The sequence below is a fragment of the Pseudopodoces humilis genome, chromosome 11 (genome assembly GCF_049639895.1).
Source record: "Pseudopodoces humilis isolate 2021_Gansu_Grassland_sample_001 chromosome 11, ASM4963989v1, whole genome shotgun sequence".
Classification (NCBI taxonomy): domain Eukaryota; kingdom Metazoa; phylum Chordata; class Aves; order Passeriformes; family Paridae; genus Pseudopodoces; species Pseudopodoces humilis.
The window spans coordinates 21,952,264-21,969,999 of record NC_142210.1 but is presented as its reverse complement, the minus strand read 5'-3'; the positions used below and the strand labels follow the sequence as shown (position 1 = coordinate 21,969,999).

Sequence of the window (17,736 nt, the reverse complement as noted above, 5' to 3'; positions counted from 1 at the left end):
TCTAAGAGATCAATGTGAAGGTCAGAGCACAAGATGCTCGCAGCAGCCCCGTCAGAGAGGACAGAGAGAGAAAGGCACCGACAGCTCTCAGGGAAGCAGAGGCTCCTTTCTCAGGAGCACATGCACTGCTGGGCTGGCCACAGCCTGCCCAGTGCCCCGAGCCCCTGGGAGCTGCTGCAGCCTCTGGGGAGCAGCCCCTCCGTGCCATGCACCTCCTGGGATCCCCATGCCAAAGGCACATGCAGCACCCTGCAGCCAGCCGGGCCACCAGGGATTTGGGAAACAGAGATTTGGGAAGCTGAGAGCCGGCAGGAGCTGCTTTCCTTCTGACCTGAGCAGCAGCTAGTGCACTCTTGTGGTCTTCCAATGTCACCACAAGCTCGTTGTGCTGGGACAGTAAGTTCTTATGCTGTTGCTACACAAAAAGAAGAACATCACACGTTTCACATAAAGTTCATTCTAAAGATCAGTTAGGGAGGCTGGGGAGGGTTTGAACTAGGAAGATAATTCCATTTATTTTGGAAAGAAAATCCTTAGCTGGAACGACAGCACTTATTTATTTCACGTGGAATGCATATTAAACAGGGAGAGGAAGCAAGCACACCAGGGAAGGCAATTTGGAGGCCAGGATTTGTGTAACTAAAATAAAATTAAAAGCAGGGGTAGATATTGATGAACATATTAAAAAAACAGAGCTGAAAAACATCTAGCATTGAGTTTTGCCAAAACCCAATTTTTAACTTGTAAAACCAAATTCTGATTTCTGTGCTAAATACTTTTTTTTTCTTTTTTTCTTTTTTTTTTTTTAATGGGCATATACCTAAAGTGCAGGTGGCCAAAGACAAATCCAGTTCAGCCTACTCCTCTCCTTTTTCCCAAGTAACAGAAACTAGGAGTCTACAGCACAGCCTGCTTTGGGCTTGGGAAAACTTGGAATGTTTTTTCTTGATGATCTTGGAAGTTCTCCTCAGAGCAAAGCCTACCTTGACATCCTGTAGCTGGGTGTGAATGTCCTGGTGAGCTTTTCTCAGCTGCCTGTTCTCCTCCCGCAAGTTATACAGAGATTCTGTTGAAAAGAAATTAAAAGAAATACAGAATTTAAACCTGGCTGGATTTGTAACACCAGACACCAAAATTAAGACTATAACACAATCTATATAAAATCCCACACGAGTGCTGTAGCAAAAATTAGGCAGAATAATTGTATGGTTTGTTTTTCTTACCTCTCTCCCCAGCCTTATTAAAAGCTTTCCATTTTCAAGCAGAAAATTGTTTGGTGACATTTTCTATCAGAGCACCCAGCCTGCACCTGGAATTCTGCATCACTGCTCTCGCTGGGCGCTGCAGATGGCAGAATTCCCTGTGGAAATCTGAATCCTGGAAAGGCAGAGAGGAAGGCACCCCCCTCTCTTTCCCCACATCATACCTGGCAAGTGAGAATTTTCTGTCACAGGACCCCCTTTGAAAGGGATGCCCAGACGGCTCCAAAAGCTTCTGGGATCAGGGACAGAGGTTTCTATTCCCACTTTTTCAATGATGTTGACATGGAGCCAACAAACAACCTCTGCCTGCAGTGCAGACAAAGCTGCAAACAGCTTCAGAAGCAGCCCCTGTGTTAGGGACTGGTGGCAGAGAAGACTCTGATGGACACAGCCCCATCCTTTTGTTCTGTGGAACTGTGAACTGAGGATGGAAGAAGCCTGAAAACTGCCCAGAATTTCAAACAGGAAACTGGATGCCAAGAGTAAAAACTGAATTCATCACCCAAGTGTACAGGTGCAATGTGCTCCAGAGGAGCTGGTACACACAGGGAAAAAGGAGGTATAAAATGTAAATAAACTCACTTCAGAAAGAGGCACAATTACATCTCTGCTAGCAGTGGCAAATATTCTTAGATTGCCTTTCAGTTACAAAAAAGAAGAGGCAAACCCTTTTTTCCAAGTTTATACCAGTCTTAGAATTAAAAATTAAAGACAGACTCAACAATCTCTGACACTCGACAGGCTTTAAAGGCTGGGTTTTTTGCTATTTCTGTGACCCAGACAGAAACACAGAGCACATATGAACAGATTTCAGAGAGAAGCCCCAGAAAATCATCAATAAAATATAACTTGTCAGGAGGCAGAAGATGCACGAACGACCTGTGAGTGAGAACAGAGGAAATGCCTCTCTCACACCACACAAAACACAGTGCTAAACACCCAATTTAATGTGGGCAGCCAGACACAGGCTAAATTTACCCTTCAGCTTGGAGATCTCCTGCTCCTTTTCCTGCTGCAGCTGCAGGTATCGCTCTTTGTGATCACTGAACGTCCTGCTAAACTCCTCTCCTTGTTTTCGGTGATCTTCCTCAAGGTCAGCGTGCTGTTTCTTTAGTTCTTCGTGTTGACTCTGCAAATACCAAGTTGGGACACTGGAACTGCTCTGTATCTGCAGATCTGGCTAATATTGTCTTTGGCAATTTGTTTAGGAAGTGCAGATGAATAGGAAGCATTCATAACAGGAAGGTTATTATTCAAAGCATGCACATTGCAGCTCCTTCCAAACACAAAATGATCTCTGTGATGAGCAGGCTCCTGTTCCAGGGTTGTGTCACCTCACCCCAGAGCTGCACTGTCCCCCTGGGAGCTGCTGAATGTGTCTCAGAAAATCCCTACGTGCTAAACTACATGAGGGCTGATAAATCAGCGTTCCCTACAAGTAATTGCATCTGATAAGATTAAATTACCCACTGGAAAGCCTGACTAGGAAAAACTGCAGGAAACCATCTTTTACAAGTGAGAGGAAGGCACTGTCCACACCCTGACACTCTGCAGTGATGCCAGAAGCTGGGCAGGCCGTGTCTCCCCAGCAGAACCAGTTCCACAGGAGCTCTGCTGTCCCAGTCACCCACCTTCAGCATCTGGTGCTGCACGCTCAGAGCGCTGTATCTGCTGTTGGAGTCTTGCTGGAAAACAAAAGCACTGGTGTGAAACCCCCTGGTGCCCTGAGCTCTGCACCTGCAGCTTTTGGGGGTCACCAGCCAAGGGATGCAGCTCCCCAGGACACAAATCCACCTCTCCCCTGGCCCTGGAGCCAGCTCCCACACTCTGCACCCACTGCAGCAACAAACCATTTCAACTCCTGCTCCTCAGCTCCCAAACTGCTCCCCAGTTCCAACATGAAATAGCCATAAAATCCTAATTTACTTGCTTTATAAAGAGTTCTCTACAGGTCTCTGGGTCCTCTGCCAGATAGAGCTTTCCTTCTGGCACTTGGTATATAAAACAAAGTTTCTTGATGTTTTTATACTTTCCAGTTCAAAGCCCATGTGTTAGAAAGCTGTCACTGTTCTTTTCCCTGGGGGCTAAGCTACAAAAATATTTCTAACACCTTCTTTATTCCCTTTTCCCCTTAAATAAAACAACATTACGTTTGAACTACCATAATATAAACAGGGGATTATTTTCTAAATTAATTTTCTGGAGAGGTATTAGTATCTCCTACTATAGCTCAAATAATTAGGAATTGGAGAACACTTATGAATGCAGAGTAGAACTGGGATAAGTGAGAGCTCTTTCAATTAATATTTTGCAAGATCTCTTCCTTTGAACAGCTATAATTGCAAAGTATTTCCTTTTCCTTGCAACTCAAATAGCATCAGCTATTAAAAACTTATACCAGGAATGATGACTTACCCTTCCTTTATTTAGTGTTTCCTGTGCTTCTAGTTTATAAACAAGAAAATCTGCAACATAAAAGGGAAAGTACTGATGAAAAAAAAAGCACCAGGAAGATGAGAATCTGTGCTTGAATAACTTGACTGTTGAGTACATAAATTCTCTTTAACAGCTGAATATTCATGCAGAAACAATTTTCAAAGGATCTTTAAAAAAAAAGAAAAAAAGAAAAACAACTTATGGAGAATTTGAAAAAATGTGCAAAATTTGAAAATTTTGAAAAAAAATTTGAAAATTTTGAAAAAAAATTTGAAAAAATTTTAAAATGCACAAACTTGAAATGGTTTTATAAAATATTTTCACTTAAAGATCTCATACCATAGTGAGAGACATAGAGTTCAGGCTCAAATCTATAGGGTAATTAAATATGATGTGTGAACTCTCCCAGCAGAGGCCCAAGAGCATAAAGGCCTTTTATAAACTGCTTATTCTTGGAAATAATGAAACATTTCCTCATTTATTTCCAGACCTCTCTCTTCCCAGGGTTTGGAAAGGCGTCTCCCCCTTGGGTAGCAGCAGGACCATTCTACACTAGATGGCACCAGAAACCCACCAAGACCTGCACGGTGAGAATCATTTCTAACTCCTTGACAGCTTTGCTAAAGCCATATTTTTAATTCAGCAGCTGAGTCCTCAGTTCTAGGAAGAACAGAGGCTCTACCCTAAAATCTGCAGTGAATTTAGAGGCCAAGGAAACTCAGAGGACTGAATCCTGCTGAACTTCCACAGAGGGCACAGGTGTAAGAAATACAATTTGTGTTTGCCTCACACACACCCAGAATCTAGTTTTAATCAGGAAAAGTCGTATAAGCATGTGCTCACCCTAAAGCACATTAAAAGTACTGATTCTAAGTTTAATTTCCAGTTGATGGAATGCAGGAAAAGATCCCATGGTTTTGGTGCAAGTTTTGGATTTCTGGCAGGCCAGGACAGGATTTACACATGTCCATACCCCACATACATGTTGGGTTTTTTATGTACATGGATACAAACATATTCTTTGTGTATACTACTTCATATGGCAGTCATCTGTAAACACTATTTAAAAGATGACTGCTTTTCAAAAGATCCAATTAAAAGAGATTAAATAAAAAAGAACTACTAGAAAGAGCAGCACAACTCTGCTAAGAGGATCCTAATTTTACCCAACTTATTTAAACTTGAATAAAAAACATTTGCAATTACTTTCTACTATAATCAAGTTAAATATCCAAGTGAAAAGTACATTTTTACCTTCTTTTGCTTTCTTATGTTCCAGCCTTTCCTTTTGCAATGACTTCTCTAATCTTGACCGGTGCTCATAGACAACTGAAAAGAGAAATTTTGTACACAATTCATTTAAAAAGTAACATACACAAGCCTCACCACCCAGCCCAACACACCCAGGGAATGTTGGCACAGGATGCACCAGGAAAATACAAGTGGAATGAGGTCATGGCATAAAGGGCTGTTTGTAACCCTTGTGACAGTAACTTTCCCTTCCTGCACCCTTCACCGAGCCCAAATCCTGGGTTATTTGCATCGCTAAACACAGCATGAGATAACCAGGTGAGGGATTTGTTTGTGGAAGCAGCCAGCTGTGGTGGAGCTACCAACCCCTCTCTGCTTCTCAGGAATGCAGGGACATTTTCCATGTTTCCATCCTCCCCTGCCTTGTTTGCACAGAGACGAGGAAATAAGACAGGCCAGCTGCGCTCCAGAGGAATTCCTGGCAGCGCACAAAGTGTCACGAGGAGGGAAGGGAGATGCCCAAGGGCAGGAGAGCTCAAAGAGGTGCAGCAGGGCACAGCAGCTTCAGCTGAGGCACGGGGAACCTGGGAGCCACCCTAAATTCTTCCCAGAACTGGGAATCTAGTCTTCCTCTGCACTGTCTCCCAGCAAAAATGACTCCCAAAGACTGTCCAAGCTTCCCATGATTCTTTTGCAGACACCATCCCAAAATGGGGTTTGCATTTATGACTTTGTTGTATCCAGGTGTGTTTAGGACATCCAACATCCTCTGCCATGAAGTTCCTCCATCTGGCTGCCAGTAAAGCAGGATTTCATCCAGCCTGTGCTTTGGACATGGAGTTTGGGATGTGACACATCAGTCCCTATGTACTCTTTCCTCACCTCTCTGTGAGGAATTCTGAATAATCCTCTGTGAGCATTATCTGAAACAGCCAAGTCTTCAGCAAATATATCAATTAAAACTCATGGAAATGTATAATTTTAAGTGTTTAAGCTCAGTTTAACACTGAATATCTTTCACTGCCCAAATTACAGTTTGCATTCTTTTAATGAGTTATTAATTGGTATTAAAACAATGAGTGATTTTTTTCATCAAAACCAGGAAACTCGTTCTCTGAGAATAAACCATTGGTGAATACAGGCATTCAACAAGAAACATCAAATAAAGATTTGCATCTTGGCAGCCACAGAAAACTCCTCTTGCACCTTAAAACATGTTCTTAATTCCACCAAGGTGCATTCTGCAGCCTTATCTACAAGTGTTTACGTTTTCGCTCCAAAGCTGGATTGCTAATCAATCCCTGGCACCTATCTCCACTTTGTTATTTATCTGCCAAAGTCAAGGGCATCAGTCAAGATGAGCCAATGTTCCACCCTCTGGAAGGAAACAAGCAGGCAATGAATATTCACAAAGTCACCAGCAGGCTTGGAGAAGGGAGAAAAAAAAAAAAGGCAGCACTACACAGCACTACAGTGATGGTTTTATTTAGGTCCTGGAGGTGGTGAATGCTGAATTATTGTGCAAAAGGAACAGTGGCTGCAGCACAGCAGCTCAGGAGAGCAATGAAAATCCATAATGGGTTTCCCCTCCCATGCAATCAGGGTGGAACAGGGTTTTTGGCAAACACACGAAACCACAAATGGATTTGGAGGGAACATTTTCCATTCCACTTCTCCGTCTGCAAGTGCACCTTCCACAGCTCCTCCCGGTGCTTTAACAAGTGTGGGGGGAGAGCCCTGCCCAGCAAACCCATCACAGGGGCAGGAGAAGGCAGGATTTGGGCTTTAGGGACCTCCCAGAGCTCAGAGCATCCCTGCCGAGCTCCGGGTTTCACCCTGCACTTTCAGGGTCTGAACACAGGCAGTGCCTCCTCCTCTCCTCACCTGCCGAGTGCAAGTCCTTGAAATCCTGGGACAGAGCTGGAGATGTCCTCAAACAACCCCTCAGGTGACTAAAAAGGGCAAGGAAAAACCTCCTCCCTCACCTCTGCCCTTTGAGGTCAGTTACTGGTTGGCCTAGCACGTTTCTCTCTGATAAAAGTCCACAAAGTGCAATGTCCTGAAGGTGTTGATTAAAAATAATTAACAAAGCCCAGCTCCCATGTTTTCTCACTTGCTCCTTTGGGCAGTAGGTTGCAGGTCAGATTTATAATTACATATTGGAGTTAATCTCCCATAAATTTCAATTTTTTCCACCAGTTAGGAACTTTAGGAAGAGCCTAAACAAAGGTCTTGTTACTACAGCAGGAATTTCTCCTTCTTCAATGCCAGCTTGGATATAAGATGTCTGAGCCAGAATCTGAAAGAAATGAACACACTGAAAAACAGGTTTTACAGAAAAGTCCACCCCAGCAGAGGGTGGAATCTATATGAGGAATCTGACAAAATCCCACTGCTGGGATGCACAAATCATTTTTTCCTTGGGTAAGCTTTTAATTTTGCACTGATCTTTGCACAAATAATTGAACTTTATTTCTACAGTATATTTAACAGAATGGTAAAAAGGGGGGGAAAATGCTGTCATTTAATGGCTTATAGGCACTACTCCAAAGCTGGAATTACTGCAGGTATCACCTTAATTCTTGAAATTACCTATGGAGTGCAACCTGTACAAATGAACTAAGATCCACAAACTCACAGAGCCCAGAAACTCAACTGGTAACCTCACAGATCAATAAAAGACCTTACACCTCCAACAAGGAAACACTGAACACTCCTGGAACTCATCCCAGTAAAATCAAGTCCTCAAGATTTTCCCCATAAAGACAAGGGAGTGAGGGAGAAGGGAGGTGTGGAATGGCCAGATTACACCACTTTGACCAGTGCTGAACGTTAATTACAACAGAGGAGTCAGGGAGGTGATGAAATTGAGATTATTTAACAGTCAAGGTTCCTTCCCTTATCTTTGCTCTGCACCTGCAAGCAATAAAGCAACTATTAAGCAAAATAAGCCATTATTCTACATTTAAAAGAAAACATTTCTTAAGTTTACATTTTCAGCATTTTTGTGACTGTGTTGCTTTAATTATTAAGTCTGTCAGAAGGATGATCTAGAGTCTAAAGTTCCCCAGCTCCCTGGAAAATTAAGATTACATTGGGATTTAAATATACACAATACAAGAAATTTTACTAATTTCAACACGACTGCTTGTTACACAATTCTGCACTCTTTCTCTGAGCTTACAGTTAATACCTTTCACTTAAAACCAGCAGATTTCAGTAGTCTTGGCAACACTCAGCGTTGTTTTCCCTTACACTGTGGCAGAGTTGAGCTGAACCAGCAGCGTGGGGTAAAGCACACTGCACCTCTCTAGTGACACTGCAAAGCCTGCAGAACACAGACTTGCCACAAAAAAAGTTCATTCCCCATTCTTGTCCCTGCAAATAGAACCATTTAAAATGTGAACTCATGAAGAAAACATTTCTGCTGATAGTAAGAGGAATCCCTTCAATATGGGTTGTAGGATAAATTCTCTAATCCATTGACAATAATTAAAATTTTGACCTTTCATGACTCCTCTGACACATTTCATGCTGGGAGGAGATATTATTAATATAACAATTGGCTCCCCAAGCTTCCAGCCCTGTATTTAAACCAGTGAATCTGCTTTCAAAAGAGATCCACTGATTTCACTACTGATAATCTGATCAGAAACAGATTATCAAACTGCAGCAGCAGGATTCCCCAGTATCACAGTGTGAGCTCCATCTCCTTCAGTGACTCAGCTGAGGGTTTAGCAATAAATGGATATTCCAGTGACACTGCCAATATCTTGGAAAAAATGGAAGTATTCCCACAATAAAGACTAGAAAATATTAGTTTTAAGTACAGAACAAGAAAACAACATTACAAAAAACATCTATTTATCACAGAAAGGTTTGGCTTGGAAGGGAGCTTAAAGCTCAGCTTGTTCCATCCTTCTTCACTTTCACCTTCCACTGGACCAGGCTGCTCCAAGCCACAGTATTTACAATATATTGAACAAAATATTGAAGCTATTTAATAATTTATGTCCTTGAAGTTTTCTGGTTTGAATTTCCACAAAAAGGACAGAAATAGAAACCAAGTTAACGCAAAACTGATTGTGTGTGAGGCTTCATTGCGGAACATCCAGGCAGGGGTGGACTGCTCTCATTTTGCTCTCTGCAAACCACTGCTGACACTGTGTGGACTATGAGAATTATCTTTACTTCCAAACAAACTCCTACACTTTGCAATTTACTCATGTGATCAAGTAATGGTTTTGTCTAATTACAGCCAGTCATGTCTAATTCCTCCTGGAAAACCACACCACGCACTGGCAGTTGTGCTTAAAAATGACCCCTGCTTTGACTGAATTCCCTAATCATTTATTTTGCTCAGAGTAGTAATAATTTGAAAAGTTTGTATTTAACATCTGGATCTTTACATTCAGGGAATTTTTTTTTCTTTTTTAAGAGAAAGCTTTCAGAGATCCTGCACCAAAAATGAGCTATCCATTAAAATAAACCTCTTCCTCTGACTGACTCAGTATTCCAGGAAGAAGTTTGATCTAAGAAGTTCCAGTAAGTGGTTCTAGTTCTGCCTTCACTGCAGTTCTGAAAAATGGCAAATGCTGGAGAATTTGGCACATTAATGTGCCTTACCCCAGAAACACACACTTGTATTTCTAAGAGATCATTGTGGCCTCTATTCAATTGCAAGGATGACAGGAAAATTAATTTCTAAACTGGAGAAAACATCTACATTTAATAGAATCCTTTTACAGCACCCTGCCTCACATACTGCCTTTCTTAGAAGTCAATAACACCTCTAGGAAACAACAGATTTAAGATAAATTGGGACAGAAGGAAGGATTTATCATGTTCAAAGAGTAAACTGTAATAGTTGCTGCTAAAAATAAGTTGGGGAAGGGGTATTAAGTGTGATTAAATATTTAATCCCTCACAGATAGGCTTCAGACCTGACTTTTATCAGGAAGGAGATCATGTTTTCCACAAATGATTTCCAGTGCACTCCACAAAAGGCTTCTTCCAACCCTTGTTACCACGGGTGGGATCAGAATCCCACCCTGCACTGCTGTTTTCTACACAGTAGATGATACAGGATTTTTTTTTTAAGTGATGATAAATGCAAATTGTTCAAACAAAACCTGTGTACTGATTTTAGACCAAAATTAGCAGAAAAACACACAAACATTGATAAAAGCTGCAGACAACAGTTTTCTTCTCACATCACCTCTGAATCGCTGCGTCTGCTCAACCCTCAGCTCCAGGAAACAAGGGCCTGTTTTTTCTCACAAAAAGTGTTTTACACTTTTTTTCAATTTTATGAAGGTCTAGTGACTGTATCTGCATGTACACAGATATCTATATTCAGAAGTTAGTAAAAAATACAGCTGGAAGAAAAAAGCCCAATCTATAGATGCACAAACTGCACCCAGAAACCAAGAGTTTGAGTTACTGATTCAATTTTTGAAAATGGTTTAGTTGAGTGTGGTGGTGTGGATAGGAGCAGGCTCCTTACTCTGCCCTCCAGGAGCTCAGGCAGGCCACAGCTTTCTCATCATCTCTGTAATTAAGCTCTGGAAATGACTGCCAAACTCTGGGATCTGAGTCACCCCAGGAAAATAAGATAGTAGGCTAATTTCAGATACCTTAGGGGAGGGGGGAAACGCAGAGGATGAGGTGGAGCAATTACAGTTTCTCTTGTTGCTTAATTAAAAATACATAGTAGAAAATCTCAAGAGGTTTGGGTTGTGCTACATGACCACAAAAAGATCAGAAGTGCATTCAGCTCACAAAATCCTTCCTTAAACAAGGACAGCATCCAAACAGGTTGGATTCCTCAAGTGCTCACCTCAGGATCCAACATGAAGAGAAATTCATCTGAAACATGAAAATCCCAAGAAAAATCACCCAACGAAAGATTCAGCTTTAATTACTTGTTCTGTAGAGCTCATTTTTTCCAGCAATCTCATTTATTTAGCTTTCATTACCATCAAACCTCAAAGCAGCACCTGACTTTCAGCAGGGCAGATTAAATGACTTTTTCCCTGCAAGGATCCCATTCCAAAAGGAGCAAAGTGAACTCTGTTAGCCACAAATTGCTGGCAATATCCTCACCAGCACATCAGAGATGCTATAATGGACACTCAGATCTCTGAGAGGGTGGAAACCTTACTCATAAATTGCCCCACCCAAACTCGCAGGCTGACAAGCAAACAGCCAGCCCTGTGAGACAATGTGCTTGGAACATCATTTTTAAGGCTTAGGAATTCAGTCAGGCAGGAATGTGTGGCAGGAGATGACTGCCCAAGAAGCCAGAACACAAACTCACCACCATCAACCCATCCTGCCTCCCTCCTGCTGCCCCAGCTCTGAAGTGTCCACTCAGCTCCATCACTGACAAGCTTTAGGAGGCTTCAATCACCAGCAGCAACAAATATTTGCATCTATTTTGCATCATGCTGGCTTCCAGGTCTTGTGTCAAACTGGGGAGGGGGAACACCAAAACCCAGGGACCAAACCCACGCCATGACCTCATTTTGCTCCATATTCCTTCACTGCCCTGTGATCCTCAGCCAGGGTCCAGCTGGGAATGCTGCAGCTCTGGTAGAAATTTGTCCTGGAACTCATGTCCACAAAGAAAGGGCACTTGGGCATGGATTACAGCAATGAAAAAATATAAATATGGGCACGTGCTCAATTTAATTTTCAAGTCTGAATTCCACTGCTGGACATGGAAACGAACTTCCCTCAGTTAACTGATCTGAGCTCCAGCACCTTTTCTGTACTTGGGTTATGAGCAAAAGCTGGGTAATTCCAGATAACCCAAAATCTTGAGACTGAGATGCAAAACAGACACATATCTATCTAGTTTATACATACTTATATATGCATTTGCATGTACATATATATATAAATATACATTACACCATATACCTCTTCCCTACTTAAATTCTCCACAATTTCAAGCATTTCATGTGTTTCAAGGATTTAGAACATTAAATATCCACTGAAAATGTGAGTGGAGGTACAACAGCCAGGTGCTCAGAGGTTACAAACCAAAGCTTTCCGTTTCAAGAACTCCAGTAGCAGAATTTGGGATGCTGCACTTGGCATTTCAGGCAAAGTACACCCAGAACCAACCTCTTCTCTTACTGTGCTACCACAGATCTCTCTTTTGCAGCAGCAAAACACTATCAAACTGCTGCAGTGGTGCAACCTGAAAGTCACAGGAATGACAGGAATTCAGTATTCTGTTATTAGGAAGAACAAGCAAGCACAGAGGAGCTGCAGTAGATGCAGCTCTACTTGTCTGATGCATGTTAAAAATAAACCATTAAAAGTAGTGCTGGTTCCTCCCAGCTCAAGGTACGAGCTTAAGGCACTGTAAAAGAGGGATGTAATAGTGAAGTACACCCAGAACCATGTGATGTCAGATCAGCTTTGGCACCTGTGCAGTTTGCATGCAGATATGATAAATATTAACCACTGAAGTGACACAGAACTGTGATCTAGTACTGCAGTGCATTGTGCAATTCCACACGCACAAAGCTACCATGGATCTGACCAATTCCCAGCAGCTCACCCCCTCAGGGAGCCTTGATTTAGGACAACTGGCCCAGCAGGCACAGAGGAATCTACATGTGCTTTACAGCCACTGCTTTCTTGTGCTGGATCAGAAACCTTTGAGGAAATCCACACTTTGTCCACAGCAGGGAAAACTCAAGTCCAGAGTCTCTGCTGGGCTGGCTGCCAAGATCACAGGACAGTCTGAGGCTGTACAGAGATTGCACAAAGCCATCAGGCACATTAAGACCCACAGGAAGAGCAGAAAAAATGAAGGTAGTAAGAGGCACTAACTGTAGGCTGTTATTAGGATTAGGGATTAAAACAGATTAAACAGATTAAAACAGTACACAAGGGGTTACTTAACACCCAGAGGATGAGAAGACAGAAGCTGCAAGAGCTGAAAAGATGTCTGTAGATACCTTCAATCCTGCAGCAACCACAGGTACAATCAGGCTCACCTGCAGCTGTCAGTGTGGTTCTGTTCTAGCAACTGAAGCCTCTTCCTGTATAGCCAATAGTTCAAGACTTAGATACAGATTTAAAGGAGGCAAAGAGCATCAAGTTGTGCTTTTATCACTTTAAGAAATACTAAGTAATCCATGTTTCAAATGTATATAGTGCTCAGAGAATGAGACTTTCAAATAATCAGCTTACTGGGAAGATCAGCTTCTCTATGAAAGACCTTATAGGTAACAATGACTTTAGGTTTTCTCAGCAGTCAAAAAATTTTGTGTCATCTCTAAATTTTGCCCCTGGTATTGCCTTTGTGGATTACAAAAGCAGCCCTACTTTCTCCATGCCCAGCAGAACTTTGTTTGAGAAAAATGCCAAAGTTTGATATTCTTCTACAAAATGTTCTGCAATCTGATCCTCTAAAGGGGGGGGGAGTTTAAGATCCCAGCCTTTCTAATGCAGTTATTGTGTTTCCCAGGTCTGCCAACCTTCCCTTTGTACCCTGGGCTTATTCCAAGGGGCACAAACACTTCTCAGCAGTGGCTGAAGCTCTGAACACCAGGGAGAACAGAACCCTCCAAAACCAGGGCCGTGTGTAGCTCTCTTCAGATCAGGTGTGTGTGTTAAATGACTCTGAGACTCTTCCTGCACCATTTCCCAGTGATCTGTGCTTTCTGCCTTGCTATTTTCCCACGTATTCCCAGGAGATTGAGCCTCCTTCAGGTGTTGCTGTGTTTGAGAAAAACAAGGCAATGAAAAAGATAAAAATCTAAGACAGCTGGCTTTTCATGGAAAAACAGAAAGAACAGTTCATTCGGGCATGAAGAACTGCCAAGTACCAAAACCAAGGTTGTTTTACCTACAGCGATGAAAAAAACCCACCAAAACATGACAAACAGTAGAGGGGACAGCAAGAAGTGAAGGGAGCTGCACTCTGAGCTACAGCTGAGGATCTTGATTCAGATTTTGGGCAGACCAAAGGCATTCAGGTCCTAAACTGCCACTGTGTCCATAAACTCAGGAGTGTCCATGAACCTCAGGGCATTTCACAAATGGACTCAAGTTTCACTCACAAGCCCTGACAGGGACAATCCCAAGCTCTTCTGTGTGCAGTCCAGAAAGAAACTGCATTTGTGGGCTCCAGCAGTCACAACAAAACCCTACAAAGTCAGGCAACAGGTGATACTTCACTGTCCTCCCAGAGATTCACTCCAGTGGCACAGCCAGCCTGCCACAATACAGCCTCAGCATTCTCATCAACACCAGTTTTACAAGTTACCTTTTATTTTTGTAGTTTACATTTAAACCTATAAAAGCCTCCTGATGAAGTGGTTGTTCAGGAAATAGAAGTCCAAGGTATCCTTTTCTGCTCAGCTTTAAAGCCTTATTCAATCACCCAGGAGAGCTGTGAACACCAAGAAATCAATCCCTGTTGCTGCAGCACCCTCCTTTCCTATAACTTTGCCCTTTAACTGGCTTATTTTGAAAAGATTTCAGAGTGCTTCCATCATATTTCAGGCCCCAAAGTTATCTTGAGTCCAGGATCTATAGAGAAACTAATTATGCTGCATGGAAAAGACAAACTACATTACTTTACCAATGCAATATTTTAATTTTATTGTTCTCATAAAGCAACAAACTCAAATAATCTTAGGACAGCCAAGAGACATAGGTCAGATATTCATAGAGGTGTTTTTTTTGTTTGTTTTATTTTTAAATTTGGCAACAGGAACCAACTGTTGATTTAAAATCCAGGTCATTTAAAATCAAAAGTTCAAAGTGCAGTCAGATACTGCACCTGCAAATTGGATTTGCCGTTTCCAAGTCTCTGCTTAAAGAAAACACTTCCCTGTTGTTCCATAACAAAGAGTTAAATAGTACAGGTTCAGGAATGGGTTTGGTGGTGGGCATCACCAAAACTTCACATCAAAAGCTTGTGTCTCTCCAGGTGAGCTGGGTGTAGACATAGGCTCTGAATTCCCTGTGTTCTCCTCACTAGCAAACTCCTACTGCAAAAATCCAGGTGATTGTGCAGGGGGGGCCATTGCAGAAAGACAGGGAAGAAAAGTTTTATTTCCCAGATCCTCTGGAGTCCTTAGGAATAAGACTTCCCTTTACTTTAGTGGGACATCAGGCAGCCAGGGGCTGCTGCTGCATTTAGTATTCCTCTGGGCTCTCACCCTCTCTTAGGTGTAACAGTTACTTCCAGAACAGAGAACTTAAAGAACCATTTTTTATTCTTACATTTTATTTTTCCTTCTATTCTGTGACCTAATTGCCAGTGATTATTTTTTTTAAACATGGTTTACTGCTACTGTACTTGGCATAGATAAATTCTCCTGTTTAATGGGCTTGATACACTGGCATGGATCCCAGAACCATGTGAGTTTATTGCATGGATCATCACATCTATTAATGTCATCAGATCCTGGTCCATATTTCACATTTCCCATTGACACACTGAAACAAGCAGGAGAATTACAGAAAATGCAGCTCCCACAGTGGCCTGCTGCTTCCATGAACATGCTTGGAAAGATGATGATGGCTATTCAAAAGCATGGAAAGCTCAAACCAACAGTCCAGACCTCACATATCTGATCCAGAGCATCTTTCCTCTGTGTCAGGATAAAGTTTGTTGCACTCCTCTTTGGCAAAGCCAGAGCAAAAGAAAAAGCCAGCTTGTCAAACTTCAGCTAGAGAACAAGATGTTCCTGTGTCCTCTGTTGGCAAATACACAGCCTAGCAAGAGTAGCCCTTTAGCCACACACCTCCTTCCCAGCCAAACATTTACACCTTTTCTCTGACTAAAATGAAGGTTTCTGGCAAAGACCTCCCCGGTATTACCTGGAAATGGCCTGAAATTGAAATACTAAGTAAGGATGGAGCCAGCTTGTGACTAAACACATTGATGGAACAAATCACTGTAAGAATCTAACATAAACCCAACTCTGTGCTCTGCACACAAGCTGTGTGCTGCCAGGCATGCTTTGATGGATGCTTCCAGGGGGAAAAGGATGGCTGAGGATCACCCTGAAGTTTAGTGCTGCTACAGCAGATCCCTCTGATTCTCCTTTCATGCTATTTCGAGAAAGAAAACTTGAAAGTTGGCTCTGGGCTTTGTGCTGACCTGATAACCTTGCACTTGACAATTAGAGAGGTGCTGAGGTCTTTCACTGCCAGACCATTGATGTTTCAGGTACATCCCTACTGCTTTGCTTCTGATTTCTTGGCATTCAGATGTCAGACATGGACAACTTTTCATCTTCAACTACAGGACACCCACATTTGCTGCATCCTTAAACCAAGATACACAAGGATCTGTATTTATGTGGCACCTTTAAGCCAATAAATTCAAAGTTATTCCAAAAGTAATAGAATAGCCTTACCCAAGTAACTTACTCAAACTTTACTTTTAATCACCCTTTAAAACCACTTTATTAGAGTAGTCCTCTCCTCCATCCTGGAGCTATTTAAGGTTTATGCTGCCCAGGAGCTGCAGATGGATGCTCAACATAAAACCCTGCAAGACAACAGAGCAGCCCGCAAGAATCCCAGACTGGACACGGTCTGCACTGCACGCCTGCCTTTCCCATTTATGCCAGGAACTGCCAAGTGATGTGCAGTCCTTTGGGAACACGAGTCACTACGGGATGTGTGGGACCGAGAGCTCTCTAGGAACCCAGGACAAAAGCTCACCCCGACCTCGGCGGGGCTGGGACCCCAGCGCGGGGAGACCCTGCAACCCCCCAGGCTGGAGGAGAAGAAGGGGCAGAAGGAGCAAAACTTTGAGAGAGGCTGGAGAGCCGGAGGAAGAGGAGGGTGTTCTGAAAGCCTTGGGGAGGGGCAGCAGAGGCTCCTGCCGAGGGAGTACCTTGTAACTGAGCCGAGAGCGACTCCTGATGCTGCTGGTACTTGAGCGCCGTGGCCTCAGCCTTCCTCAGCTGGCCCTGCAGCTCGTAGTAGAGCATCGCCCCGTACAGGAACCCGAACACCACGGTCAGCAGCAGCAGCGTCTGGAAAATCCGCTTCTGTTTCCGGGAGCACATCCCGTTGCCCATGTCCCCGGCGGGGTCCCGAGGGCCCCCGCCCGTCACGGCTCAGCAGCGGGCGGGAGGCGGCGGCATCGGAGGCCCCGGGCGGAGCAGCAGGAGGAGGAGGAGGAGGAGGAGGAGGAAGAAGAAGGGAAAAAGGGACGGCGGAGGCGGGGCCGGCCCAGCGTTTCAGCCCCTGGGCACGGCCGCGGAGCCCGGGGCGGTGTCTCCGGGGCGGGCAGCAACGGGGCTCATGCCGGGGATGTTCCGTGTCCCTGCGGCCTGTGCCGGTGCCTGCGGCCGAGGGGGGCTGCGGGGAACAAAGGCAGGCCCCGCACTGACGTGTCCCCGCTCGGCCGCGGCTCCCCCGCCGCGGGATCCCCGAAGGAAGTCCCGCTCCGGGCGCGGCCTCATTGGGTCGGGCCGCGGGGCTCTGCCCTCCCTCCGGAGCGCATTGGGTGCGGGCCGCGTCCGTCCGCAGCGGGCCGCGCTTCCCTCCCGCCCCTCCAGCCTCCGCCTTCAGCCCCTCAGCCCCTGGTCCACACATCCCCTCAGCTCCTGATCCCCTGATCCCCGCAGCCCCCGGTCCGGAGCCGCCTGGGGAACGAGGCTCGTGTGGTGATGGAGGGAAGCTGTGGTAGGGGACAGTGACAGCGGGACAGTGACAGAGGACAGGGACAGAGGACAGGGACAGAGGAGCAGTGGCAGGGGACAATGACGAGGGACGGTGACAGGGGACAGTGACA

At 44.0% G+C, this 17,736-nt stretch overlaps 1 protein-coding gene across 3 annotated transcripts in view; it reads right to left on the bottom strand.

Annotated features, from left to right (window-relative positions):
• GOLIM4 (golgi integral membrane protein 4) overlaps positions 1 to 17,360 on the bottom strand; it is a 29,390-nt gene extending 12,030 nt beyond the window's left edge. For 2 of the 3 annotated variants that reach the window (XM_005525111.3, XM_088061088.1), the window contains exons 1-7: positions 16,831 to 17,360; positions 4,953 to 5,027; positions 3,678 to 3,727; positions 2,894 to 2,947; positions 2,241 to 2,391; positions 984 to 1,066; positions 332 to 415 (exon numbers count right to left, since the gene is read on the bottom strand). In XM_005525111.3, the coding sequence (XP_005525168.2) occupies positions 332 to 415; positions 984 to 1,066; positions 2,241 to 2,391; positions 2,894 to 2,947; positions 3,678 to 3,727; positions 4,953 to 5,027; positions 16,831 to 17,017 (684 nt within the window). In that variant the 5' untranslated portion in view covers positions 17,018 to 17,360. The remainder of the gene's footprint in view (positions 1 to 331; positions 416 to 983; positions 1,067 to 2,240; positions 2,392 to 2,893; positions 2,948 to 3,677; positions 3,728 to 4,952; positions 5,028 to 16,830) is intronic. The other variant, XM_014254485.2, reaches the window with a different exon arrangement.
• Positions 17,361 to 17,736: the final 376 nt, after the last annotated feature.